Source organism: Aphelocoma coerulescens, chromosome 7 (assembly GCF_041296385.1).
Source record: "Aphelocoma coerulescens isolate FSJ_1873_10779 chromosome 7, UR_Acoe_1.0, whole genome shotgun sequence".
Lineage (NCBI taxonomy): Eukaryota > Metazoa > Chordata > Aves > Passeriformes > Corvidae > Aphelocoma > Aphelocoma coerulescens.
In genome coordinates, this window is record NC_091021.1 from 23,713,126 (window position 1) to 23,740,000 (window position 26,875).

Sequence of the window (26,875 nt, forward strand, 5' to 3'; positions counted from 1 at the left end):
CAGCCCAGAAAGACTGCACAGGCAGAAGTTACTGCAAACAGGTTTATTGACAGCTGGCAGCAGAAGGGGCTCAGAGACGGGGGGCTACAGCGAGGAGGGGGGCAGAGCCCAGCCCTGCTGGCTGAGCCCAGCCATGCTGCCCCTCGCTGCCTACGGCCAGCACCCCCCAGCAGCCTAATCTACAGCAATCCCCATCACCACCCTCTCCACCATCCCTGTGGTGCCCAGGGTATCTCCCCCCAGGCCCAGGTATTGCTCGGCCATAAGCCCTGTCATGCCCCCCCTCACCGCATCCCATGGAGCCAGAGGGTGCTGGGGGAAGGGGGTGGCAGGGGGTGGCCGTGCAGGGAGAAAGCGGAGTCCTGGTTGGGAGAGCCTCCGTGAGCGAGTGGGCGTGCGCGGTCCCCGGGCGCAGCAGCCTCAGAACACACCTGGGGAGACAAGCGGAGGGGGGTACACAACAGCACCTGTGAAATCCTCCTTGGCCTAGGGCTGGGGAGGGGCAGGGATGGAGGGAGGAAGGTCCCAGGAGGAGGAGGACGAAAGCCAAGGCCGAACTATGGGCAAGGGAGAGGGTAGAAACACTTGTGAACAGCACGGAGGGTCACTGCTGCTGTGGGAAGCAAGGAGGGACAGTACCCTGGAGGGTGTGCAAGGCATAGGGAAGGGAGTGACCAGGCAGAGTCTGCAAGGAGACAGAGGAGGAGGAGGGAGTACAGGCAGGAGCGACAGCATCCAGAGGGAAGACACAAGACACAAGGCACCAAGCAGAGGCTATGTGCACAGCCCTCCTTGCAAGGAGGGGAGCTCAATTCAGCACTCCCCACAGCCTGGGCAGGGGCAGGCTGCAGCCAGGGAGGCACCTGCTGGAGACCCTGCCCACCTGCAGGGCAGGCAGGGAGAGAAGGGCAGGCACAGCCAGGGCACACCTGCCCATGGGCACCCCACACTTCCAGGAGCCAGGGCAGGGAGCTGCCCCTCTTCCTCAGGCCCCATTAAGGGGTCCCACTTCAAGCCACCACCTCCAAGCCTGGGAGCCTCCAACCCTGGGATGCCACTAGCCAGCCACTCACCTGAGCAAGGAGGCAGGGCAGAAGAGACTCCCTCCCTTGCTAGGGGAGGCAGGACCTAAGTTCCAAGCAGTGAGACTCCACCCCTGCTTTCCTCTCCCTGCCCCACGGAGAGGGGCAGAACCCCAGCCCCATGCTCAGAGCAGGGGACAGTGCCACAGCTTCACTCTGGGGGCAGGTTCGTGCCCCACTGTAGCAGGACTGCTGGCCCCCAGTGGCTCCTGCTCCAGCCTCCCCTGGGCATCACGGGCTCGGCAGGTGGAGGACGGGCTGCTGTGGCTGCCCCTTGGTGCCGGCGGGGAGCGGGGGCTGTGCCCACCTGCTTGGTGGTGCCCCGCAGCTTCCATCTCAGAGAGGCTGTAGGCCATGGCCAGCTGCAAGTCCTCATCCTCGTCCTCGCTGTCCGTGTAGAGGCAGACGGGTGAGGAGCTTGAGGTCTGGTGTGTGGCCGGTGCTGGCGGGGAGGGGGGCCGTGGCCTGGGGAAGGCTTGCTGCTCCCGCCGGCTCAGCTCCAGCCCCAGCGCCATGTCATCAGGAACACCTGTGGGGACAGGGGCAGGGGTTGGGGGATTCATCCGCTCCAGCTCCCCAGAGCTGGTGTGGGGCCCTGGCAACTCCAACCCACCCCACCAGTCCTTCAGAGCAGAGCTCCAAACCAGAGCCAACCGAGGCTCAGTCCAAAACAACGCCTGGATGCAGCACCTCCCAGAAACCCCAAAGGGAAAGGGCGCAGACCTCAACAACTCAGTCTGCAGTGCCACTTCTCACCATCGATGTGGATTGACTTCAGCTCCCCATCCTCCTCCACTTCCACCCGCTCCCGCCCGTTCTCAATAATCCTGCAGACAGACAGACAAACAGATGGACAGTCAGGGGTCATGCAGACAGTGCACCATAGTGGGAAGCTGCAGGGTCTAAGGCCTGCTGATGGAGGGAAGTCTATGGGAGCAAGGTGGGCTGGCACCACCCTCACCTCTTGGTGGTGATGCGCCTGCCGTTAACAAAGGTGGTGGAGGTGGAAACAGAGCGGAAGCCCAGTCCTGCATCCGTACCAGAGCTGAAGGATGACGTGAAGAAATCTAGAGAAGGGAGCAACAAGGTTGGTGCCAGGGTGGGTGACAAGAGGAGGGCAGGGGACAGACTCTGCACAGGGGAACATGGTGTTCTAGGACTCCCCTGCTGGGAGGAATGGCAGTGTCTCCTACCTGAGGATCCTGGGAAGGGGGAAAAGAAGTGGCCTCCCCCATGGTGCCGGGGGCCAGGTCCTCGCAGCTCAGAGAAGGGCAGCACATCATCTGAAAGCCAGAGGCCCCTCCTTCAGCATAACCCCATCATCTTGGGGAACCAGAAGCAGCGCACTGATATGGGGACCCTCTGCCAGGGCCAGCCACGCTCTGTCCCCAAGCTCAGCGGCTGCCCCACGGACAGAGAGATGCCCAAGAGCCAGCTTCCCCTGCCCCACACGCACCAAAGAATTCAGCAAAGGGGTCTCGCCCGCCAAAGAACTCCCGGAAGACGTCGTGAGCACTGCGGAAGGTGAAGGTGAATTCGGGGGCCCCAGCACTGGCCCTGGAGCCCCCTGGCCCTGCTGGAGGGAAGACACTCAGTGTTAAATGGAGCCCTGGGTGACAACTCCCCTGAAGGGCAGGGTGCCCTGGTGGCACTGCCCCACACTGGGTCTTCAAACAGGGATGTACCCAGAGCTGCACAAGCCCCCACGGCCCTACTCACCTGCTCCCATGAGTCCATCCTTGCCATAGCGGTCATAGACATCGCGCTTCTGCTCTGGAAGAAGAAAGGGGGCTGCGGGGAAGCTGGCTGCCAGGCGGGGGCAGGAGAACTGACACTTCTCCCAACTAAGGGAGGTGCAGAACAGCAGGGAGCAAGAGGAGGGGATTGGCACAAGCCCCTACTGCCCCGGCACTGCACCCAAACCCAAGTAAAATCCCTGGGCAAGAATGCAAAAGCTTCAGCCCATCTGGGGAGATCCCATTGTGGAGGCCAACAGCTCAGCATCTCTCCCAAGAGCTGTTTTGGGACACATGCGAAGAAGTAACCAAGCCCCACAAGCTGTGTGGTAAAGCTGCAGGGACACACTGCCTCTGGGGGACAGCCACGGATGCAACCTGGGTGAGCCCAGAAGCAGGACACCCCAGTGCGAGCAGTCCCAAGGGCAGACACACACACACACACAAGACATCACTGTGGCCTCTTACTGTCCGACAGCACTTCGTATGCCTCAGCGATCTCCTTGAACCTCTGCTCAGCATACTCCTTGTTGTCTGGGTTTTTATCCGGGTGCCATTTCAGCGCAGCCTTCCTGTACCTGCACAGAGGGGGACTGATGGGCACGCAGCAGCCCTTGGGCTCTTGGGCCAGCAACCCCCATCTGAGCATGCACCTCCCAGCCTGTGGGCAGGGGCACCCCAAGCCTACTTCACCCAGCGCCCTACAGCCTCAGGCACCAACAGGAGCTTCCTGGACTAGTTCTGCCTCCTGAGAAGAGTATGTTTTTTCATACATATACACACACACACACACACATATACATATTTATGCATACACACCAACACACACAAACTGAACAAACAAAACAGAAATTACCCTAGAATTGCAGCACGACCACAGCACTGTAACGTGTGCCCACCTCAGCTGCCCTCATCAATGGCTCTGGACAATGCTCACAGGTTTGTTCTGGAGCCTTCATGGGCTCTACTGTGAGCATGCATGAACCAGGGGTGGCTGGGGCCCCCTGGGGCCAGGAGAGCACCAGCAGCCCTTTCCTCCCCACTCCAGCTAGCTAGGGTTAACTCATGCTTCCCAGCTTCTCCCACTCACTCTTGGGAAGCCCCCCACAGGGACCTCTGCCACCTGTTGGCAAGCCAGCAATCGGCTGGCATTCCCCTCAGGTGATGCCTCACCCCAGTGAGAGCAGCAGCACCTCGGCAGGGCACCAGACAGGAGTTGCAGAGACTCAGGAGGCTCTGTCAGCTCCCCAGCAGTGCCTGGGGCACAGCACCAACCTGCCCACAGGGCCTCATTCCTAAAAGGGAACATGCTGCTCTTCACCTTGTGAGCTCCAGTCCCCTGACTTTGATGCCAGCAGAGTTGTGCCCCAACCATCTACCATCCCTGAACCCTCTGGCAGAAGCCTCCAAATGCCAGCGAGACTCGCCTCCAGCCCCAGGCTGACAGCAGGGACAAAGGGACCAAACCCCACCAAAAGATGCCTTTGTACGGCAGCAAAGCCCAACCCCGCTCTGGCGTCCATACAAAGGAAACAAAGGCTGAATTGTGACCTCTGGAGCTGTGCCCTGTCCCCACTGGCCCTGAAGGAAGCCCCTGCCTCGCTGGCACCATGTGGGGGTGGCTTGGGAGTCTCTGCCCTGCAGGCAGAGGCACACTGCCATGTGCTTACGCCTTCTTGATGTCCTCAGCGGTGGCGTTGCGGCTCACCCCCAGCGCTTCATAGTAGTCGACCATGACGTGAGCTGTCCCACGGCGTCACTGCAGGGGGAGAAGGCAAAGTCAGGGATCCACAGGCACAGCCTGGTAGTGCTGGGTGTGGGACAGCAAGGGTGGGCTGCCTACCCTCTCCAGGGCCCCGACCACCCCACTGCCTCCCGAGAGCAGCTCAGTGCCACGCCATGCCCAGCTTCCCAGTACCCTGCGCGCACCTCGGCCACCTGGGAGCACCTACAGCCCCAGCCGGGGGGACCCTTTGCACCGCCGTCCCGCCGGCATCACCCCAACTTGCCCAGGCAGGGGAAAGGGGTCCCCGCTGCCGGCGCCGCTCCCTGCCCACTTCCCGCGGGGGGCTCAGTCGCGGGGCGGGGGGGCAGCGGGAGGGCGCAGCCCGCTAAGATGCTTAGCGGCTGGAGCGGATTAAGGGCTCAGCGGGGACCCTCCCCGTCCCCGGGCACGCCGGGACACTTCCATCGGCCGACCCGCTCCGGGTGGGGGACAGAAGCAGAAGGCGGCCGCCGCAGCCCCCCGCCACCCCCCGGGGTACCGTCCCGGCCCCGGTACTCGCCCCCGGCCCGTGAGTCCCAGCTGACGGGAGGGCGGTGCTGGCGACGGCACCGGCACCAGCACGGCGGCACTGGGACCGCCCCCCGGCCCAGCCGTAAACACAGCGCTCCCGGGGCCACCCGCTGCTGCTGGAAGTTTCCGCACCCCGCCCCGCCGCTACCGGCGGGCGGCCCTGGGCTGCGGCCAGCGGATCTGGGGCACCGGGAGGGGCGGTGGTGGCAGCACGGCGAGGGACCGCACCGGCCCCGCTCCCCCCCCGTGCGCCAAGGGCCGCCGCTCTCCGACGGCGCCTTGCGCCCCGCTCCTCCCGTCCCGTCTCGCCCCGCCCCGGTGCCCACCTGAGGCCGCCGCTGAGCCCTCCCCGCCCGTCCGGGCCGCCCGCGGCCGGTGTCGCGCGTCCCCCGCGGCCGGGCCACCGCCGGCCTGGAGGCGGCTCCGCTGCGTGACGGGCGGCGGCCGCAGCCAACCGCGGCCTCTGACGTCACGCCCTCGCTGGTGGCCGGGTGACGTCATGAGGAGGCGTGCCTGGCCGCTCCGCTGACCGGCCCCTTGCGAGCGCCCGCCTCAGCCCCGCTCCCGCCCGCCTCAGCCCCGCTCCCGCCCGCAGCCCGCTCTCCGTCCCCGCGCCGGCTGTTCCGCGCCCAGGGCCGCGGGTGGGCCCCGGACAGCGCCAGCAAGGCGCGGCGGGGGCGGCACCGACCTGTCCCGCTGGTGCCGGTGCTGACAGCGCAGCGCACCGGGGCACGGCTGCAGCCCCGGGGCGGCCCCCGGCGCCGCGTGCTGCTGGCTCCCCGCCGAGTCAGCTGCCCGGCCGGTCCCGCCGGGAAGGAGGAGCCGGCCGGGGGGGACGGCTGAGGTGACTCAGCGCTTTGTCGGGGCGGGGGACGTGACGGGGCGCAGCTTGCCGGGCTGGCGGGCACCGGTCCCTGCCAGGAGCCCGGACCGCCTGGCACCACTGTGGCACCACTGTGGCACCGGCAGCCGGGAGCTGCAGGCCACCCCGAGCACCAGGGTGCCCAGGCCCCCGGAGAGCCGGGACCTTGCACTAAGAGCTGCGTTGCTGACTTCTCTCCTGCATGGCTCCTGCCTGTACAGCTGCTGCAGAGGGACTGTGCTCGCCCACCGTCAGGGTCCTGGGGCGGTCTCGCTCACTTGCACCTGTGAATGTGACCTGGCCACGGAGATCTATGATTCCCTGTTGCTGTCTGGATGGGAGAAGGAGGGAGCTTGTTCTGTCTGCAGGGTGAGAGCGTTTTGGATCCATTGCCAGACCTACACCACAGTTGGAATATCTTCCTTACCTCCCGTAAATCCCTAGCTGGGAAGCCTGGCAGAATGGAAGGCCTGAGTCTGAGGCCATTCCCAGCACTCCTCAGGGACAAGTTTCAGATATCCCCGAGAAGAGCCCTCCCCAGCCATGAGTCGTGCACTTGGGGTGGATGAAATGCCAAGGGCATCGTCTCCTCTGCCAAAGGCGTTTCTCTCTCGAAGGGATGGGAGCCTTGTCCCCTGCCATCAGACAGCAACTTGATGATTTCCTTGAGCAACGGCTTGGAGTATTTCCTGCCACTGGCTTTTTTTTTTCCTGGATGCCATTGCAGCACTGTCCTCCTGTACCTGTTTGCCCACGAGCACGGAGGGGCTCCCTGAGGGCTGCCTCCAGCCGGGGCATCCTCCCCGGCTGCCAGGGGCTCTGATTTGGCCCATCTGCCCAGCAATGGGTGCAGAGCTGGCATGGGCACTAGATGGAGCCACAGGCTGCTTCACAGGAATCCCATCCTGCTGCTGCGAGGGCGAGGAAGTGCCACCAGGACCCAGCCGAGTCTTGGCACCTTGCTTTCCTTTCCCTGGCTTTTGCAGCTGATGTGGGGACAAGAAGGGCCCCGAGATGAGAGGTCTCAGCTCACTCTGTGCGCACTGGTGGGGAGGCCTCTATGCTGGGATAGGAGAGAAGTCCCCATGCTGGCTGTGAATCTGGAGCCAGGGGAGCACATTGCTGATGCCTTCATGGCAAAAGTTTCCCTCACTCTGGAGATCAGGATATGGAGTGAGGAGGACTGACACCTCCCCAATATTATTAGGGGAGGCAATGAAGTGTTGGGCAGTAGTCCACCACTGCACTGGTAGGAGAGGAGATGTGGTATCAACCACACCTTGACCCAGACCTGCCACAGTCACTCTCCTACTCAAACCTGGCAGCAGCCAAATAAAAGTAGCCCATCACCCACTGGTGCCTCACACCCTCAGCTGCAGCACCCTGCCCTCTTTAGCTGCCCTTTCTTCCTAGGTCTGCCTGATGTCCTGATGCACCAACCTGGCTCACATCAGCTTCAAATCAAGAACAGGCATCTTGAGTGTGTCTCAAGAAGACCCTTATTTCTTAACAAATTCTGGGGATTGCTGTGTTGCAAGCTTGTTTTCAGCTTTCCAGGGTGTCAAAAATGCTCATGAAATACTCTTGAGGCTTTCTGAGAAAAGAGATTTTGGGTGAGCAAAGCAGAACCCCAAAGGACCAAATGTTTTTATCCTTGTTACCCAATATCTCAGGAAGCCAACAGAATTGCATCATAAACCCGTGCTATATTATTATGCAAACCACAAATTAAGAGATTTTTTTTTCAGCGCTGCACAACATTTCAGCTTTTGATTTCCACAGGAAAAGACAAGCCCTTTCACAACCTCAACAAAACTGGCAATTATGTACTGAAAAATTGTGTTCTTGGCAATTTTTGAGCTGTGAAGTGCTCAGCAAGTCGTGTGCCTGCTGCTCCCCTCATCACATGCAACTGACTCCTTTCCTCTTCTCTCCAGTCCTCAAGGGAAGGTCCCCATTCCCTGTGGTGGAGCTGTAGCAGGGAAGGAGCAGGAACCAAAGCCACTCGGATGGAGTGAGAAGGGTTTGAGCAGAGTGAGACAGACTCCTGGGTGCCATTTCTGTGCCACCTTCCTCTGCCTTCCTGCTTCTAGGACAGATGGTGATGCTGGCCACCTCTGGGCATGGCCACAGCGCTGGTGCAGCCCTCAGAAAAGGGGTGAGTGAGAGCTCCAAGGTTTGCTCGCCCCTGAAAGGGCTGCACCAGGGTGGAAACCCCCAAGTGCAGGGAGCTGGTGAAGACATCACTTGAGCAGGACCCCCATTTTTAAAATCCACATTGGTTCTTTTACTCACAGTCCTGCTGTCTCATCCACCTTCCCTGACTTCCCTGCACAGCTAATTTCTTCACACCTTCATGTTTTTTGATGGTCCTTATGTTTGCCTTGGTGGCCATGCTCTCAGTCACCTGCCCATCTCTTTCTTGTCTACTCTGCTCTCATCTCAGCTGGCTGTTCTAGAACTCTACCTTCTAGAGACTGGGGAGAATCCAGGGAGGCAAAGTCATGAAGCTGCTTTTCGTTTGCATAGCAGAACAGAGAAATGAGAAACAGCAAAGTCAGGGTGACTTTTGTTCAAGCAGGGCGATGACTTTGAGCCAGATTTAGCAATGTGACAGACCCAGGCTGTGCGTCCCAGGCTCTGCCTTGCAGGGGTGCTTGCCTGCGCTGACAATGGGGCTGCTGCCCCAGCCAAAACCCAGGAAAAACTGAGGTGCTTGCAAATTTTAAATCAACGGAGTCAGAGGCTGGCAGAGGTGGCAGAAGCCCATGACTAAATAGGTTATCCATGATGAGCAGGCACACAGACCCAGGGAGTAGCTGAGCCTCACAGCAGCAGGGTTTTGCCCCATCCCTGGCATGTGGTTGGTGACAGGTTGGGCTGGATAACCCTGTAGTGCACAGGAGCAGAACACCCCAAACTCATTCACAGTGAAGGTGGGAGCTGCATGGTCTGGATCAGGTCCCAAGGGAAGGGAGATGAAAGATAATTAATAGACTGATACCACACATCCCCTCCATATGCTAGGGAAACCTCCAGCTGGAGAGGGGAGCAGAAGCTGCAGCTGACACTGGACAGGAAGGAATTCTGTTGTGAAGCAAAACCTGATTTTGTTCATGCACACCAACGTGTCCATGCTCACACTCTCCCAAGCTCCACGACCCTTGTGTTCATCTGTCTTGGCCAGGATTTTCTGCAGTGCCTGGTAGGACTGGGGTCACAGGCTCTCTGGTCCTCACCATGCCCTCCAGGTAAGTGTCCAGCCTTGGCCCATCTTCGGCTAGGCATGGCTCAAAGGCAAACAATGAGCCAAGCAGGGACAGATACAAAAGGAGATGAAACAAATGCATTTGCATGAGAAGAAAAAAAAACAAAAAGGAAAAAAGAATGCCAGGAAGCAGCCTTCTGTGGTTTTCCATAGCCCTCGGTGCCTAAATACCACTGCAAGAGTGGAACCTTGGAGAGTGAGTACTGTGGAGTGCTGTGGGTGCAAGAGAAGACTGCAGTTTGGATGCCATCTGTAACAAACCAGCATGTAACGCATTACCTGCTAAAATCGACATTTGCATTTCATCAGGCCCACATTGAGAGCATTAGTGGGCCTAACTGAGGGTCTTACTGAGATGCTGATGGCAATTTTTAACAGAGCCAGGAAAACTGGGGTAATTCCAAAGGACTGAAGAACAGAAATCACTCCAGTCATTAAGAAAATAAACCGGTTGACCCAGAAAACTCTAGATTACTGATAATACCAGAAAGAAATAACAGAAGAATTAATTTAGATTCCACCAGCAGAGAATTAAATACTGAAAAATGCATTTACTACTGATATCCTTGTCTCAGGTAAGGAAGGTATTGCTTTACAAACGTGTCATCACCTTCAGCACAATTACATGTCTGGCTGATTTAGATCAACACCACTGGTATGACATTCTCACTTGGAAGCTGGCAGGAGATAATGATAACAGCATTTGCATAAATCACAACAGTGCTGCGAAGAGGGGTGGAACAATCGATTTTCTGTGTCCACAGAAGAAGGAAGCTCATAGCTGCTACTGACAGTCTTTCCAGATCTACTTTTTGTGTTGTCCCTGAATATTTATCTTGGCATGCCAAGCCAGCCTGTTTTGCACCAGAGGCATCAATAGCAAAGGTGTGCTTGTTAGCCAGGAGCTGTACTGCTGAAGGCCTCTGCAATAGAGACCCCCAGGGCTGAGTGCAAGGCCCACTGTGATAAGAAATGTTTACTAAGAAAAATTTGGGATAATGCTAAGCTTGGTAGGGTAGTAACTACTGAAGGGGACAATTAAATCTCAGGGTTGGTTAAGAATTGCCTGATTAAAAGGCCATATTACAGCAGAATTTGCTTGAAGTAATTAATTTGAGAATTTTAGGAAGGGGCAGTCTTGTCACTTATTACTCGGTACATCCTCTTGCCACCCTCACACTTCAGCAGCGTGTCCTAGGTTACAATGTAAGATGTAACCAATAGTAATGTATTCTATTATCATCTTCACAAGCTGTTAAAGCAGGTGGGGCAATGTTCCTTATCTCCTACCATGACTGCTCCTTGATAACTCCCTCTGGGGGCTATCTCTGTTTAATGGGCAATCAAGGACCCATCGCATAACTTACAGAATTACATCAGCCCACTGTGAGATGCTCCGCCCAGAGGGAGGAGCCAAGCATTCCCACCTGGATATAATCTGGGGCTTGGGACAGCACAGGCAGCCCTTACTTATGGGATTCCCAGAGGACAAGAGATGCATCACTGGACCTTCAGGTGAAGACCAGACCCTTTTCTGCAGGATCACGGCTTCAACAGGACCACTTCATCTGGGCTGCTACCACCACCCTGACTAACAGGGTATCAGGTTGTATCCTGACCCTGTCAGTGTTCTGGTACTATTGCACTTATTTTAATTTTCCTATTAAATTATAATTATGACTTGTGATCTCCCACTGGCTTGTTTTCAAACTAGTACACAGCAGTAGTCTGGGATTCATTTCAAGACCGTTGATCAAACCACCGAAACCAGTGGTGCCTGGCCGGAATCCCTGTAGAAGCCCAGCAGCTCTTCGTTGATGATTCACTCTTGCCATCCAGCACTTGGGTGTTCCCCAGGCTGCCTCGCCAGGCACAACACCCTCTTCCCGGCAAGCTGGTTACATCCCTGCCTTTTTCCTGAGCAGACCTGTCATGTCAATATTTGAAACCAGGCTTTTTTGGCAGTGGGGTCTTCCATGTTAATCAGCACCTAATAAGGATGCTGAGGGTGCCCCAACACATGCAGGAGTGCTTGGTGCTCAGCTCTTGCCAGACTTTGCACCCTCCTACCTGGGAGGCTGGTAAAGCTCTCCACAATGTGTCCAGTGCCAGGCTATTAAATGGCAGAATGAGAGCCACACTGCCTAGGCCACACCATTGCAGAGAAGGGCACAGCAGCCCTAGTTGGGCTCAGCGTGTCTGGAGATGGCTTGTCCTAATGAGGAGGGCCACATTAAGCATGCAAGTTCAGCAGACTGGGACTCCTGAGATTTTGCAACAGGGAAATTCTGCCAAATAGCTGTTATTTCACGCACACAGCCTCTCATCATCTGACTTAAATCTGCTAGGAGGCTCTCAGATATATGTTTGAGCCAGGCATCCTAAAGATGCCTACTGAACTCGAGGCCTCAGCCCACTGACTTGAGGCCAGTGGCTCCCAGCACCCAGGCTCGGGGAGGAGCAAGGAATGACAGCCCTTGTTTCACAATGTCACACTCTCTCTGCACACTAACAGCTCCAGGCAGGAGCACCGTGGGAGCCATTACCCAGATGAGTTATTAAATGAATCTTTTATCACATTAACTGCTTCCCTCTGACATCCAACAGTGCTTGGCCAGCTGCCAGCACCTCCTTTCCACTTTTAACAACTCTACAGCAATCCCCAAGACTGCAGGCTACTTTCTCCAGGCCCAGTTCTGCTCTTGGCTTGCCCTGGGGCCAACAAGCTGTTTGCATTATTATACAACTCACTTCCACGTGTAAAACAAAACACCTTGCAGACATCTCTCCAGCCATGGGATGCTCAACTGCTCTCCAAAGGCCAGGGCACAGCAGGGCCATCGTCAAGAAGCTTCTGTGACAGGAGTTGTTTTCCTTTCCCAGTGGGTGCAGGACTGGCCCACCTGGCCATGGTTTATCTACATCGAAGGAGTGGGTGCACCTGCAGAGCTGCCCCACGTGAATCCACCATGTCCCCTCTGCTGCCCAGTGGCTCAGCTGCAGTCCCACAGGCAAGGCATGAGCTCCTGGGAGCAGGGGCAGTGATGGCTGCTTCTTTGCCCCATCACTGCCAGCTCACAGGCATGTCTTTGGAATTGCGACAGACCTGACCACAGCTTTGTTGCAATTCTGAGAACTTGTAAGACAGGAAGGACTAAGGGGCTGGGCGTGAAGACATCACCATGTCTACACTTCTGTCTGGCATATGGAGAGCCCCTTCAGCCTTATGGGGTAACCCATGTCCCACTGGGAGTTCCTACCATCACACAACCTTGCAGAATTCATTGCACTTCTATTTCCAGATATTCCTGCACTGCTTGTGCCATCACCAGCTCTGAGAGCTGATGGAGAAGAGGAAAAACATCACTGGCACCTCCACAGAAGCCCATCAACACTGCACACCAGTATTCTCTGAGAACATGGGGACACCTCAGCAGGCTCAGTCCCTCTGTCACCCGCCTGGAGGCAGGTTGCTCACACCAGGCATGCTCAGAGCTCTGACATGAAGTCACTGCAGTTAGACAGCTGAGGTTTTATTTTGCTCCCGTGGGTGTGTAGCTGCCTTTCCCAGGATATGAAGAAAGGCGGGTGACACTGGCAGCCAGGGCAGCTGGCTCTGAGCCAGGAAGGCTGCTCACCCAGGGCCTGCTGTGCCTGAGAAAGAGCTTGTTCCTGCTTGTCCAACAGCCCCTTTTAGCCTCGCAGGTTGGGGCTTGGCTTGCAGGGCTGCCTGTGTCCTGGGGAGTGCCTCCCCACTCTCCCCTGTGATTCAGGGCTTAGGACTGTAGTGAGATCTGGAATTAGCTTTATTGTTCCTGTACTGAGGCACACAGTACTGGGCAATGCAGCAGGCGTTGCACAATTGACTTCATTATATCTGAACCAGCAATTATGCTACTGTTGCTCAGCTGCAGCAGAGAAAACTTCTCTCAGATCACTACCGTGCCCTACATACTAGCAGGTGTCTAGGACTAAATGCCACACTTGGGTTGCTGAAGATGTTCAGTGAGGCCTTTATTCAGTCTCTGTCTCCATTCTTTCCTTGCAGCCTGTGACACCTAGCCTTCCAGTCACCCTTCTTTCTCATCTCTACCTACTCCAGATGAAGGATGAGGTATTCAGACGGCCCTTTCTGACCTAGACAAGGCATGCATATCTTAAGGAATGGCAAAGGGAGCATTTTCTGCCCATCTCCATGCTGTGCTAGATCTTTTCAGGGTGGCAAAGTATGTCCCAAATGCTGCCATAGTAGAACCGCAGCAGCACTCAGACATATGATGCTGGGCCATCACCAGGAACCAGCTGTGCTTCAGGGACCCTGCACAACAGCTCAGTGGGATATTGCTGGAGCAGTGAGCATCACAAGGGCCTTGCTTGAACTCACAATGTCTGCACCATGCAGTTGAGCCCCATGCTCTCAACAGACTTATTAGTTTCACCAGCCAACCTTGTCTGGCCTGTGCCATTGCTGGAGAACAAACTGCACAGGGCACTGACGGGCTGGAGGGACATCCCAGCTTCTCTACCTTCCTCACCTGACCATGCCGCTAAGAGGATTAAGGGCAGAGCAAGGACGGAGCGAGCGGTAAGCAGGGCAAGCAGGGATGCAGTCTCTTTGGGAAGCCCCTGGCTGAGGTTAGAGACACAGGTAGGAGCCCTGTTCCTGAAGCACCTCTCACCATCTAGTGTTTGCTTTAAAGTGGAGGGCACAATGGGCTTCCTTGCCAAACCCACAGTACAGCTGTGCTCTCTTCTACCTTCCCAAGAAAGCCATGTCCCCTAACTGCCCTGTGACACTGTTTGCTCTGCCTGGAACAGCTGGGGTGGAACTGAGGTCTGAAAACTGCAAACAATAGTTTGGGCTGTCCTCAGCAAAGACAGCAAGGAACTGGGGAGTGGATGGGAGGTACCAGACTGGGCTCTGAACTCATCTCCTCCCCAGTTTCAGCTCTGGGTGCTTTAGGTGTGGCAGTCTTTAACATACTTCTGGAAGACAGCTGTGTGAGAGGCTTTGTTTGGGTAACTGAGAGCTTTGCTCACAGGTGTTCCTGTACCAGCAAGTACCTGCCAAGAGCTGGCTGGTTTCCAACAGCGGCAAGTAGGGGCTACCCCTGCAATGAGCAGGGCTCTGCCCCTCAGGTATCTTCAATGTTTTACCCATCCTTCAATAAAGAGATGGTTGAATTCTGACTCTATAGCCTAGAATTTTCCTTACTTGCTGTTTGCATCTCCCTGGTTGCTGTTGCAGGCTCCAGCCATGTTCTGAGCATCAATAAATTGAGTCGGAAATGTTACCTGAGCAATTCATGCCATCTTGTGATTTCTGATGTGATCTAAAAACATTGGCAGGATCTTCTTAGATGTGTGGGTAACATCTCTGTAAGAAAGGGGTTGACTGAGGACAAATCCAGCCAGAGTGAGCTCAGCCTTTGCTGTGTGCTTTCAGGCTGCTGCTACCAGCATCTGGCAGGCTGCTGAGAAGCTGGGAACTGAAAAGACACAGCTGACAGGTGCTCCCGGGATTTAGCCAGATGTTGCTAAACATCTCAAAAAAGCACAGACATCTGCTTGGGCAATTCAGATAAGACATATACGGGGATGCGAGACTCCAAATGAATCATGACTCCCTTCTCATCCAAGAAAAGACCTAACCCTAACCCTACCCTACCCCTAACCCTAACAATAACTCTAACCTCTAATCCTAACCCTAACCCTAATCCAAAGACCCTAACCCCTAAACCTAACCCTAACACTCACATAACCTTAAATGTAGTGACGTATTTCCCAATTCCTTTTCTTACTTCCCACATTGTCCTCACTTCCCTGCCCCTAGTCCTGGCCACACCCTTGGGTTCTCCCTATTGGTTCCAGTACCCCAACTCCGCCAATGTACCGCCCCTGCACCCTGAGATCATTCGTCCATGTGCTCTCATCGCCCCCATCATCCCCATATAAAATCCCAGGCTCCCTGAGCTTGTGGTCCCTCTGCATCTGGGAACTGGCTGGTGGTCACGTGAATAAAAGTTCCTCTGAGGTCCCCATGCAGACACCCTTCTCGCCTCCTTTATCGTCACCGTGTTGCAGAGCCCAGCAAGCCGGAGCAAGAGCACAGGGCCGTCCGGAAGGGCTATGGAAGCGGAACAGCCGCTCTCCTGGAAGCAGCCCCGCAGCGCTCTCCAGAAAGGTTTGCAGCTTGCTAAAGGAACACAGGAAACCAACCACCTAAACCTGAAATTAACCAAAACCTAAACTTAACCCAAAGGTTTACATGGACCCTAACACTAACATTAACTCTAACAATAACCCAAAACCTAAAGCTACCCAAACACTAACGCTAACCATAAACCTAACCCACAATCCTACACTTAACACTAACACTAACCCAAAAGCCTAAAACAAACCCAGACAATAAAACTACCCTAACCCAAATCCTAACCATAAACCTAACACATAATCATAACCTTAAAACAAATACTATGCCAAAATCCTAAAGAAAATATAAAACCCTAAACCTACCCCTAAAACTAACTCTAACCTTAAGACTAACCCTCTTACCCTTACTCTTACCCTAACCCTAACACAAAATCCTCACCTTAAAACAAGTGCTAACCCAAAACCCTAAAAAAACCCCCAAACTCTAACCCCAAACCCTAACACTAACCCTAATAAAAAACCCCAACCCTAACCCTAACCCAATCATAACTGAAACCTAACCCTAATGATAAGCTAAAGCCAAAACCCTAACCCAACACTAACCTTAACCCTAACTCTAACCCTCACCTTAACCTTAACCTAACCCTAACACTAACCCAAAACCCTAAGCCTCAACGTAAATCTAACCCTAATCCTAACACTAACCGTAACTGTACGAACCATAACCATAACTCTAGCCCATAACCTTAACCCAACCCTCACACTAATCAAGTCCTAACCTAACCCTAACTGTACGAAAGCACTACCCCTGCCCTTATCAAAATCCTAACACTAACCCTTACCCTAAGCCAAAACCTAAACCTAACACTAACCAAACCTCTAACATTAAATGTAATGCTGAACCTAAACTTAACCCTTACACAAAACCTAACCCTAATCCTAACCCAAATCCTAACCAAAACTGTAATACTAAAACTTCCCTCACACGCAAACTAAACTTCACACTAAACCTAACCCTAACCCAAACCAATTTCCAAATCTGAAACCCAACCCTTTACAAAACCCAGACAGTAACCCTAACTCGAATCCTAACCCTAACCTAATCCTAACCCTAACAAAACACTAAGGGCCTAAAAAACCCCTAACCCTACTCCAATACAAACCCTAATGCTAACTCTTAACATTTAACGTAACTCTAACCACTAACCCTAACACTAACCCTAACCCCAAACCCGAACCTGCACCTGAACTGGAACCCAAACCTGCACCTGCACCTGAACCCAAATCCTTTCCTTAAACGGCTTAAATGATGCTGATGATACTTCAGGAAAAAGGCTGGAAATAAAGGAAAAATAGAGAAAGAAGAAAAATCAGCCAAAGTGGAAAAATCATAGAACGTGAAATCCTTAAGCACAGGAAAAAGGAAGCCAAGTTTATGTTGAAACCATTATATTTCAAACACATTAAAACATAATATTTCTCTCTACTTAATACAGTAAATTCGGCTCCCAAACCAAAGTACTCTGAATTACCTCCTAAGCAAATATCTGCAAGCATAGAAATATTTAGGCCTGGCTGGGATACGACCTCCCAAACAGTGACAGTCTTCTGTTTGCTCAAAGGCAAACAAAAAACATGGTTTTTCATTTAAACATTCCATGGGATTTAAACAGAGAAGAAGGGAAGAGTCATATTATGCATGCACAACACCCCACCAACACCTCACCAAAAACACGCGAATGATTAAAGTAGGCTAAAATATTTTCACACAGGTGCAAACACATTTTTACTTCCACCCACACATGGAAAGATAAGTCAGGTTGGGGGACTACAGTTTATGCAAAAATGTCCAAGAGAGTCTCCATGACCTGTATAAGATACTGAGCCACATACTTAGTTCCATTCTAACTTCACTGCAAAAACATCCAGTTGTTTCCAGTTAGATGGTTTCTCCACCCCAGGAAGAGAAGCACTTAATTCATCCTTCAAAAATAATTTCTAAGTTGCAGTGGTCAGCATGCAATACCTTTCAAAGTGCTGCAGTTCCACATTAGAGCTTCCACCACACTGCAAGGCATTCATGCTATAAATGCCCCAGAATTAATTGGCACTGTGGAATTAAGGAGGGTTCTAGGACACACCTAGTGAGAAGTGATGCCTTGGCATCCACTATGCGTTACAATGAACACCATGGTGAAGATTTTCACAGGGAAGATGATACCATCTCTCCTTTTCACTCCAATTAACTTCTGGGCCTCAAATTTTGATGCCTCAGTGCTACCAATTACTCTCTCACGGTCATGGACTGTCTGCATCAGCATGGTCTGTGTTATCTAGTGATCTCTGAGGTCACTCAAAGGACATTTGTACCACAGGGAGGCATTTCCAGAGTTATCCAGTCACCACAGAATCCTGTGCAGGTTCAGCAGCACTCACTACCTGGGGCATCTCTGTGGAACAAAACCTCAACGTTTTCCCATCAGCTTGATTAAATCCACTCTGATCCTCTGGCTCAGCCATTTCTGCAGGTCTCAAAAATGTGTTGCTTAGACACCAGCACAGGCTTTGCAGCAGTACTCTTGCTTTCAGTCACTTTACACACGCTCATCAGTGAAGGTGACACTTTCCAGGTGACTCAGGCACAAAGAAAGCCTATTGTGGGTGGGTAATTTAGGTCCAGCTTTCAACTTTCCGATCCAGCTGCGAGATGACAGCACTTTTCAGTGAAAACTCATTAAGTCAGAGTGCTCAGGCAGAGGCAGGACTAGTCCTGCACCACAGTGGATACTGTGAGCATTTTGGAGGGGGTAGGACACATTATTCATTGTAGTAAGGCCAGATATCAGTGAAGTCACCGCAGACTCCAATAAACCCCTCCAAGGTGCTCCAAGCTCTCCCTACACCCTCACTATTCATTTCATAAATCTTTGTGAAATCAGATCAAACCAGTGCAGAGCCAGGATGGAGAAGAAGCCCTTTGGCAGACAGAGCTTTCAGACACAGCCCTGGGGCACAACTGTTCTTGAGGGGCTTGACACAAAGAACAGGACTCAGTTTTCCTGCTTTTTTTTCAGTGATCTCCAAAGAGGTTAGGAAAGCTTGGGCTCATCTCTGAAGAGTTTCCCCTACCCATGTTTCCTCCAGAAATTCTCCCAGGTGTTTTTATGGAGGCCTTGGGTGGCTGCCAGAGACCTGGTTCAGTGCTTGCTCGAGGACCACATCAGCACCTATACCCACCAAGAGGGAAGACCTGGGCCAAACTTTGCTGGCTTTCCTGTTTCAACCCCCAAAATCTTTCCTGGTTAGTGCCTGGATAGTGCCTTTCACCAGCAGGACACCAGGCTGGAAGGTGCCATCTCTGTTCTTCAGCAGAACCCCTCTGCCAAGACTGGCAAGCATAGAATGAACAACACTTACGGCCCACTGCCCCTTCCTCGAGAGGACTCCCGCATCTCCCGTGCCCCAGTCAGGGGATGCTGCTCCCCGAAGGCCCCACCGGTGCACCCCGCCAGGCAGCACAGCCCCGTCTATGCAAATCTATGCAAATATGCGCAATGCACGCAAATCTTTGAAAGCGCATGGGGCCGTCTCGGGCGGGCCGGCCCGCCCCGGAGCTCCGGTGCCGCCCCCAGTATAAGGCGGCGGCGGCGCGGCCGTCCCGGAGTGTGGAGCTGCGGCAGTCCGGGGACAGGCAGGTCGTGCGGCAGCGGCGGCAGCGGCGGCATCATGGTAAGTGCCAGCCCCGGCTGATCTCTCCCTCTGGTCCCGCGAGTGCTCCCCGGAGTGGGCTGGGATCCCCGTGGCTTCTCGGGAAGGCTGTGCCGGGAGCCCAGAAGTGCTGGCAGCTGGCGACCAGAGTGTCCGCTGTGCTTGCCCTGCTTTTGTCTGACTTCAGCCTCTTCCTGAGCTGCTCCCTCGCCGGTTTTCAGCAGCCTCCCTCCTTTGAGCATTCCCTTGTACCCGTGACAAGGAGGCCACCAGCGAGCCCCGCCGGCTGCGGAGACCGGCACCTCTCATCCCTCTCCCGCTTTTTAGCCGACTTTTAATAGTGTTGGTCCCTGCCCGTGTCCCGCGGTACCATCCCCGGCTGCGGGGAGTTCGCTCCGTCTGCCAGCCCCCCGCGCTGCCGACCCACAGCTGAGCTCCGGCAGTAAGCTACGGCTTTCTTCACCCACTGCCCTGCTCCAAGGTGGGCAGCAGTGTGGGTGGGCTTCCAGGCTGCCCTGCCGCCATGGTCCTGCGGCGAGCTCTGGCTCATGAGCTCTCCGGCAGCCCTGGAGAGCATCCCAGCCCCAAGGTTCCCCGGGCACCCTACCCTCCCTGCTGTCCCGCGGGGACATGCTCCCAGCCCTCCCTGTGCCGGACTTCGCCGTGAAGAAGACAGAGTCTGCTGGCTGGTGACTAGAATTTCTGCGTCCCGGTGCTGCTGGGCTCTGCCCAGCCTACTGTCAGCGCTGGGTCCCACAGAGTCAGTCCTGGCTGCTGCTTGTTGGTGGGATGAAGTGCAGTAAGCAGCATAACCCTCTGCCACCCCCACGCTGATTCACAAAGTCTTTTACCAGGGAGGAGTCCTTTCTCATCTCTTCTTCCCTGAGGTGCTTGCATCTGTGCCAAGTGTTTTCTGTGCCCTTCTGTAGAGGATCCTGGAAGACTTACCTCAGGACTTAAGTCCTCAGGTCTTACCCTTGGCTCCTTGTGTTACACAATGTTTATGGACCTGCTGGGAGGGATAAGTGGGGTATTGCTTTGCTCTTCTTGCACCTCAGCTTTGGGAAAGGTGGGGAGATGGGCTTCTGCCTCTCACAATGGGTGTCAAGGGTTTATTTTTTTGCCATCCCTCACTGTCACTGCTGCCTCTGAAATGCAGCACTGAAAGCACTTTAGACGCAGAGAGCCAGGACTTGCTGCATCCTGTGCAACTTCATCAGACAGCAGTCACTGCCCTGCTCCTGAGTGCAAAATGGCTGGTTCCACCGGCTTCCTGCCAGCTGACTCATAGTGGGGCACCCGTGACTCTGGAAATCCGGTTTGATTTGGATGCTCCTCTGCCTCAGTTGTGCCTGATGATGCATCCCAGTCCTTGGCAACAGCAGGTCTAAGGCACTGAATACTTTCATTCTTGTCAGAAGAACTGCAGGCTCTGGGGTGCCTCACCTGAAGGGAGTGAGGCTGCAGAGCCAACTTTCACCTGGCTTCTCCTGAGGGACCTGAGGCTACTCTTGAAGCTGTGAGCTAAGAGATCCTCCCACCTCAGCCTTTCCATTGACTTAAAAAGTGCAGCTAAAGCTTCCTCCTCCTCCAGAGCTAATTTAGGGAAGCTGAGCCTCAGAGCATGGCAACCGTTCACAGTTGTAAATCCCCCTTCTTGCTGGGCACCCATCCTCAGTGCCGTCACCTCCTCAGCTCCCAGTGTCCTGGCCATCTTAGCCTCCAGCCCTGTTGGTGGAATTGCAACAGGGACTGTGCCAGCTGCTGCCAGGCCTCAGCCCTTAAGCCATATGGATGTTTGGGCAATGGAGAAGATGCTCCCTGGATGCTATCCAGGACTGTGAGTGGGGCCAGTCCAGGGAATGGGTGGCCTGGTATCCTGGGCTCCAGCAAATAGGTCTCCATCTCCTTGAGCCCCTGAGGTGATCAGTGCAGTGATGAGAGGCAGAGGACCAGATTTGGGAAAAAGCAGCAGATTGGAATGGACACATGGCACCCAGGTACCAGGGCAGTGTGGCTTACCCAAGCTGAGAAGGGCCAGAGCTACCCTTCCAGGGTTGTGCACCTCCTGCAGTGATTGCATTTCTGGTCTCTGCTGAAATCTGACCCTGCCTCCCCCTCCCCAGCGCGAGTGCATCTCCGTCCACGTCGGCCAGGCCGGCGTCCAGATGGGCAACACCTGCTGGGAGCTGTACTGCCTGGAGCACGGCATCCAGCCTGACGGGCAGATGCCCAGCGACAAAACCATCGGCGGAGGGGACGACTCCTTCACCACCTTCTTCTGTGAGACTGGGGCTGGGAAGCACGTCCCACGGGCCATCTTTGTGGACCTGGAGCCCACGGTGATTGGTGAGTGTACCCTAGTTGGGCAGTGACAGTGGTCATTATTTCTGGGAACAACCCATTGCAGGACACTCCCCAGAGTGGATCCTGCTACGTTTCCCCAGATCCAGTTAGAAAATCTATTATGCCACTCTCTCCTAGATGAGATTCGGGGAGGTGTCTATCGCCAGCTCTTCCACCCTGAGCAGATGATCACTGGCAAGGAAGATGCTGCCAACAACTATGCCCGTGGGCACTACACCATCGGCAAAGAGATCATTGATCAAGTGCTGGACAGGATCCGTAAGCTGGTAAGTGACTGTAGGGAGGGGATGTGTCCCCCTGGACTGGGGTCTATCATCATTCAAGGGGTGGGAGCATGTGGGAGCTCTGCTGCGCCTTGGGAGGAATCTGCAGCTACCCAAACAAAAGTTTGAAACTTCCCTCCAGCCAAATCAGTTCTTGAGGGAACCTTACTTGTCTCTCTCCACAGGCTGACCAGTGCACAGGCCTCCAGGGATTCCTCGTGTTTCGTAGTTTTGGAGGCGGCACTGGCTCTGGATTCACCTCCCTGTTGATGGAGCGACTCTCCGTTGATTATGGCAAGAAGTCCAAGCTGGAATTCTCCATCTACCCAGCACCACAAGTCTCCACTGCTGTGGTAGAACCCTACAACTCCATTCTCACCACCCACAGTACATTGGAGCACTCAGACTGTGCTTTCATGGTGGACAACGAGGCCATCTATGACATCTGCCGTCGGAACCTGGACATCGAACGCCCAACCTACACCAACTTGAACAGACTCATCAGCCAGGTTGTTTCATCCATCACGGCATCACTGCGCTTTGACGGAGCCCTGAATGTGGATCTGACTGAGTTCCAGACCAACCTGGTGCCCTACCCTCGCATTCACTTCCCCCTGGCCACCTATGCCCCTGTGGTTTCTGCTGAGAGAGCTTATCATGAGCAACTATCAGTATCCGAAATCACCAACTCCTGCTTCGAGCCAGCCAACCAGATGGTGAAGTGTGACCCTCGCCATGGCAAGTACATGGCCTGCTGCCTGCTGTACCGCGGGGACGTGGTGCCCAAGGACGTCAACGCCGCCATCGCCACCATCAAGACCAAGCGCAGCATCCAGTTTGTGGACTGGTGCCCCACGGGCTTCAAGGTGGGCATCAACTACCAGCCACCCACGGTGGTGCCGGGGGGGGACCTGGCCAAGGTGCAGCGTGCTGTCTGCATGCTGAGCAACACCACGGCCATCGCCGAGGCCTGGGCTCGCCTGGACCACAAGTTTGACCTGATGTACGCCAAGCGCGCCTTCGTGCACTGGTACGTGGGCGAGGGCATGGAGGAAGGGGAGTTCTCTGAGGCGCGGGAAGACATGGCCGCTCTCGAGAAGGATTACGAGGAAGTGGGCCTGGACTCCTATGAGGATGAAGAAGAGGGTGAGGAGTAGAGAAGCCTCAGCCAAAAAAGGACCGTGCTCCTTACCCGTGTTACCTGCAAACCCTTTGCAATAAACCGTTTCCAAGCCTCCGTGTCTCGCAGTATCCCCCCAGCTGTATCGGTTTCTTGCCAGGTCAGGTGTGTGGTGAGTGCTTCAGCCCTGCCACTGGTGCTGCTATGCTTCCTCCCAGTGCTCTGCTCCAGCTCCCCACATAGGTAAGAGCCCATACCTGAGGGATATGTCCAGGAGACGTGGCAGGCTCTGGGAAGGTGCCAGAGCATGTCCACCAAAGGGATCCAGAGGAGTGCTGCTGATGTGTTGGAAGTACCAAGCTTAGGCATGGGGTCTTCTCTCTGAAAGTACCTCTGCCCTCAGCCTGCCCTGCTCTGACAATGCTCTGTCTTCCCCCTGGGGCATGTGGCCCCACTCTACCTGGCCCAGATCATCTTCTGCATTGTCCCCATTCTGAGTCCTCTCACTGCCCTGCCTGGTGGTAAGTAGTTCCAGTATCAGCTCCTGGCTCCAGCTGCAAACTGGAGATTTCTGCTACCCATTATCCAGTGTGCTGGTTGCAGAGATTAATTTTCCCTGCTTACCACTAATGCTCCAGCTATATTGACCCACAGGGGCTGTCCTCCCCTGCCCTCCTCCTCCCAACATGCACCCGTGTCAGCTGGAGGGGAGAGTGGGGGCCAGCCCTGCCTGCTGGAGCGCAGCCAGATGCTCATCCCACTGCGCAGGGCTGCTGGCACTGCTCTGCTTGCCTGTGACTGGACTGCCATGTTCAGACTGAGAGGTGCCTGCTGCTGCTGCTATGCCAGGGCCGGAGTCACTGCCCCTCACACCAGATGCTGGTCTGATCCACTCATGTTTTTTCTGATTGTGGGGAAAGGAGGGAATCTGCTTCTTCAGGAGTAATTCCATTGCTGATATCTCCCTATGTCTTCACAGACATTACTGTCTGTGGACAGAAGGATGTAGGAGTTGGAATTGTGTCCTATAGCTTTTTCTAAAAGTTATCCTGCACCTCTGTCCTGGACAAGGGACACAGTAGTGTCTTCTGGCATGCTGCTGAGCAACAGAGGCCCATCCATCCCCATGGCCAGGGAGGGGTTGCTGTGTGAGCCAAGGCCCTGGCAGCAAAGACAGAGCCCTCTCATTGCTCAGGCAGCGTTCAAGGCTGATGGTCCAGGCATCCTCAGTACCAGGATCAGCCCTGGCCTTGGCAGGGGTGGCTGCGCTGGCCAGGGCTCAAAGAGAGCTGCTGCTCTGAATGTAGTCACAAGTTATTAACAGCAAGCAGGCTGCAATGACCCTTTTTTGGCAGCCCAGATTTGTCATGCAGATCTGCAGCCTCACAGGATTGTGCAGCACTGCCTGTCTGTCCCCACCAGGAGAGAAAGGCAAACCTTGCCTGGAGCCTCCCAGAGCATCAATGGCGAAGGGAGGTTTGGGGGGCAAAAGTGGGCTCCTGAGTCTGATACATGTCTCTATCGTGTTTCTCCTCCTTTCTCCTGTCCTAGAGGCCCAGGTGGACTCGGGGTGTCCCCAGATCCCTGGGGGGAGCTGGTAGCAAAGCAGATTAGGGACTGTTCTACCTGCTTTGCCTCCGGTGCTGGTGGCTCAGCACTGCCTGTCACCCCTGAGGGCTGGTCCCCAAGCCTCCTGCCAGCAGCCTGGCCGGATGCCCCCGCCTCCTTCCCGACAGAGGAGGGAGAACAGCTGCGGGCCCCGCACCTTGGGGTTCTTCTGCAGCCGGGAGGGCCCCGTCAGGCTCCTGCGGCCCCCGAAGGGGGTACTCCCTCCCCGCATGCAAGTGTACCCAAATAAGGGGGCGTGGCGGCAGCAAGCCCCTCCCACCTATAAGAGAGCGCTGCGGCGGGGATTGCAGCAGCCGCAGCTCCGCGCCGAGCCCCGCCGCACAGAGCCGCCGGGACATCCCGCACCGCCCGCCGCAACATGGTGAGTGCGGGCCGGGAGGCGGGCACGGCGGCGGGGAGGGCGCCCGGCAGCCCCCCGGCAGTCCCCCCGCAGCACCGTGCCCGCGGGATCCGTCGCGATGCGCCCCCTCCTTCCCGCCGTGACCTTGGATAGCCCTATCGGCCCCTGCCCGGGGGCAGCCGCGCCCCCACCGCCCGGTCCCCCCCCGCCGCCGCCACCGGCACTGGGGTGCCTGCCCCCCTTCCCCTCCCTCCCGCCGCCGGCGCAGCGCGGGGGGGGCGCTGAGGATGGAGCGGGGTGACCTCTCCGGTGGGCAGCGGTGGCCGGGGATGGACGGGAACAGCTGCCGGGGGTGGAGGCGCCAGCCGGACAGCGGGGGCCGGAGCTGGGCGTTCGGCGGGGCTCCCCCCGCGGCAGCGAGCGCCCCGTCGGGGCTGGCGGCGGGGAACGGGTGTGGGGGTCCCGTCCCTTCAGTCTCGACCCGCGGGCGTCTGGCAGCGGCGGAGCGGGCTGGAGCCGCTCTCCGGAGCGGGCAGTCGCCGCTGCCCTCGCCCGGGGCCCGAGCCGTCTATATTTAGCGGCTCAGGAGTGGGCCGGGGCCGTGCCAGAAGGCGCAGCGCAGCGCTCTGTCCGCCGCAGCGCTGACCGGGCTCTACCGAGGACCCTGCCGCCAGCTGTCCTCCCTTCCTCTCTGCGGCTGCCCTTGGCCCTCCCGCAGGAAGCAGGAGCCCTTGTCCTACCCCGGCGCTGGACCGCGGCACGGACCCCATCGCGGCTAAGGGCACTGTGCAGTCTGAGAATGCAAGAGCGAATTGCGCCAGGACCCCGAGGCTGAGTCGGGGTGTCCCGCTTGGGGAGGCAGGGATGCCGGAATAGTGAAACAAGGATGCTAGGACTAGCAGAGGTGGGGTGCCAGGGACAGCAGAGAAGGGATGCTGGAGCGCAGGAGGCACATCTCCAGCTCACAGCCTGCACCTCAGCACTTCTGCTAACATGGGTTTTGCAGCACAGGGTTGGGACTGTGTAGCCCAGGGAGTCTATGTTGCCTCAGAAACTGCTGGTCTTCATTGCCAGCCCTTACCTGGCTGCCACCTACCACCCTTGCATCTCCAAGGCCACTTACCCCACGATACTGAGTGCCTATCTGGCTCTGGAGCAGCAGGCAGAGGGGTTTCCCCATGCTGATTGCCTGTCATGGGTTAAATATGTGCCCCTGTCAGTTGAGCCCTGCACTGGACTGCTGTCGAATGGGGAAGGGGCTGAGGCTGCCAGGGACCCAGGCAGAGTAGCTGGGCCAGGCTCTGCTCCCCATACTGCTGGAGGACAGGCCCAGCCAGAGTCCACTGTGCTGGTGGCCCCCAGTGAGGGAAGGGGCCAGAGGGATGCCAAAGGTGCTCTTGATCTGGCATGGTGCCTGTGCATGGCTGAGGGCAATGCCAGCTATGGGGGACCCCTCAGGGTCATGTAGGAGGTCACCCAGAGGAAAATGTGCTCTCTGAGGCCACTGACCAGAGCAGGTCCAGTGTGGGTGACTGTGTGGCACTGGCACCAGACCACTCCCTGGAGCAGGCAGGACAGAGCTGTGCCAGGATCTGACCCTGCCTCCCCCTCCCCAGCGCGAGTGCATCTCCGTCCACGTCGGCCAGGCCGGCGTCCAGATGGGCAACACCTGCTGGGAGCTGTACTGCCTGGAGCACGGCATCCAGCCCGACGGGCAGATGCCCAGCGACAAAACCATCGGCGGAGGGGACGACTCCTTCACCACCTTCTTCTGTGAGACTGGGGCTGGGAAGCACGTCCCACGGGCCATCTTTGTGGACCTGGAGCCCACGGTGATTGGTGAGTGTACCCTAGCTGGGCAGTGACAGTGGTCATTATTTCTGGGAACGAGCCGTTGTAGGATGCTCCCTGGAGTTCACACAGCCTGAGGTGCCCCCATGGATGGGTAGCAGGCAGCTGGTGCTCGTGGTCTGCTGACAATATCCTGCACTGGGATCGACCCAAGGGCCCTTTTTTTCCCCCAGGAGAAGCCACAAACCTGAGCACCTGCT

The 26,875-nt window shown here is 56.0% G+C and overlaps 3 protein-coding genes across 8 annotated transcripts in view; 2 read left to right on the plus strand and 1 right to left on the minus strand.

Moving 5' to 3' along the window:
• Nucleotides 1-28: 28 nt before the first annotated feature.
• Nucleotides 29-5,907, minus strand: DNAJB2 (DnaJ heat shock protein family (Hsp40) member B2). Of its 6 annotated transcripts, none has more exons than XR_011151985.1 (10): nt 5,803-5,907; nt 4,489-4,577; nt 3,287-3,396; nt 2,802-2,855; nt 2,539-2,658; nt 2,276-2,365; nt 2,044-2,149; nt 1,839-1,909; nt 1,074-1,611; nt 29-431 (listed from the first exon to the last, which is right to left on the minus strand). XR_011151985.1 is itself a non-coding variant. In XM_069020872.1 (10 exons), the coding sequence occupies exons 2-10, from the start codon at nt 4,551-4,553 to the stop codon at nt 421-423; spliced, it is 849 nt and encodes a 282-aa protein (XP_068876973.1). In that variant the 5' UTR covers nt 4,554-4,577; nt 5,104-5,257; the 3' UTR covers nt 29-420. The 6 variants fall into 6 exon arrangements, 1 of the variants encoding a protein (XP_068876973.1); XR_011151984.1 differs by lacking the exon at nt 5,803-5,907 and adding an exon at nt 5,441-5,566; XR_011151987.1 differs by lacking the exon at nt 5,803-5,907 and adding an exon at nt 5,104-5,271 and having other exon boundaries at nt 2,539-2,655.
• A 13,116-nt stretch (nt 5,908-19,023) lies between these two features.
• On the plus strand, nt 19,024-22,972 carry LOC138113058 (tubulin alpha-4A chain-like). The gene is made up of 4 exons (XM_069020874.1): nt 19,024-19,126; nt 21,232-21,454; nt 21,590-21,738; nt 21,921-22,972. Exons 1-4 carry the CDS (start codon nt 19,124-19,126, stop codon nt 22,890-22,892), a joined length of 1,347 nt encoding a protein of 448 aa, XP_068876975.1. The 5' UTR covers nt 19,024-19,123; the 3' UTR covers nt 22,893-22,972.
• A 1,792-nt stretch (nt 22,973-24,764) lies between these two features.
• The window catches only part of LOC138113060 (tubulin alpha-5 chain), a 4,375-nt gene continuing 2,264 nt past the window's right edge, over nt 24,765-26,875 (plus strand). The window contains exons 1-2 of the mRNA XM_069020879.1: nt 24,765-24,845; nt 26,441-26,663. Of these exons, the coding sequence (XP_068876980.1) occupies nt 24,843-24,845; nt 26,441-26,663 (226 nt within the window). The 5' untranslated portion in view covers nt 24,765-24,842. The remainder of the gene's footprint in view (nt 24,846-26,440; nt 26,664-26,875) is intronic.

What these genes read in the sequence shown, in the direction of transcription:
- DNAJB2 (XM_069020872.1), bottom strand. Translation starts at nt 4,553, where the DNA reads ATGGTCGACTACTATGAAGCGCTGGGGGTGAGCCGCAACGCCACCGCT. An exon ending in GGATGGACTCATGGGAGCAG is followed by an intron (nt 2,659 to 2,801) that starts GTGAGTAGGGCC and finishes TCTTCCCTCCAG; the next exon opens with CAGGGCCAGGGGGCTCCAGG. An exon ending in CCCCTTCCCAGGATCCTCAG is followed by an intron (nt 2,150 to 2,275) that starts GTAGGAGACACT and finishes TCCCTTCTCTAG; the next exon opens with ATTTCTTCACGTCATCCTTC.
- LOC138113058 (XM_069020874.1), top strand. An exon ending in CCTGGAGCCCACGGTGATTG is followed by an intron (nt 21,455 to 21,589) that starts GTGAGTGTACCC and finishes ACTCTCTCCTAG; the next exon opens with ATGAGATTCGGGGAGGTGTC. An exon ending in TGGACAGGATCCGTAAGCTG is followed by an intron (nt 21,739 to 21,920) that starts GTAAGTGACTGT and finishes CTCTCTCCACAG; the next exon opens with GCTGACCAGTGCACAGGCCT.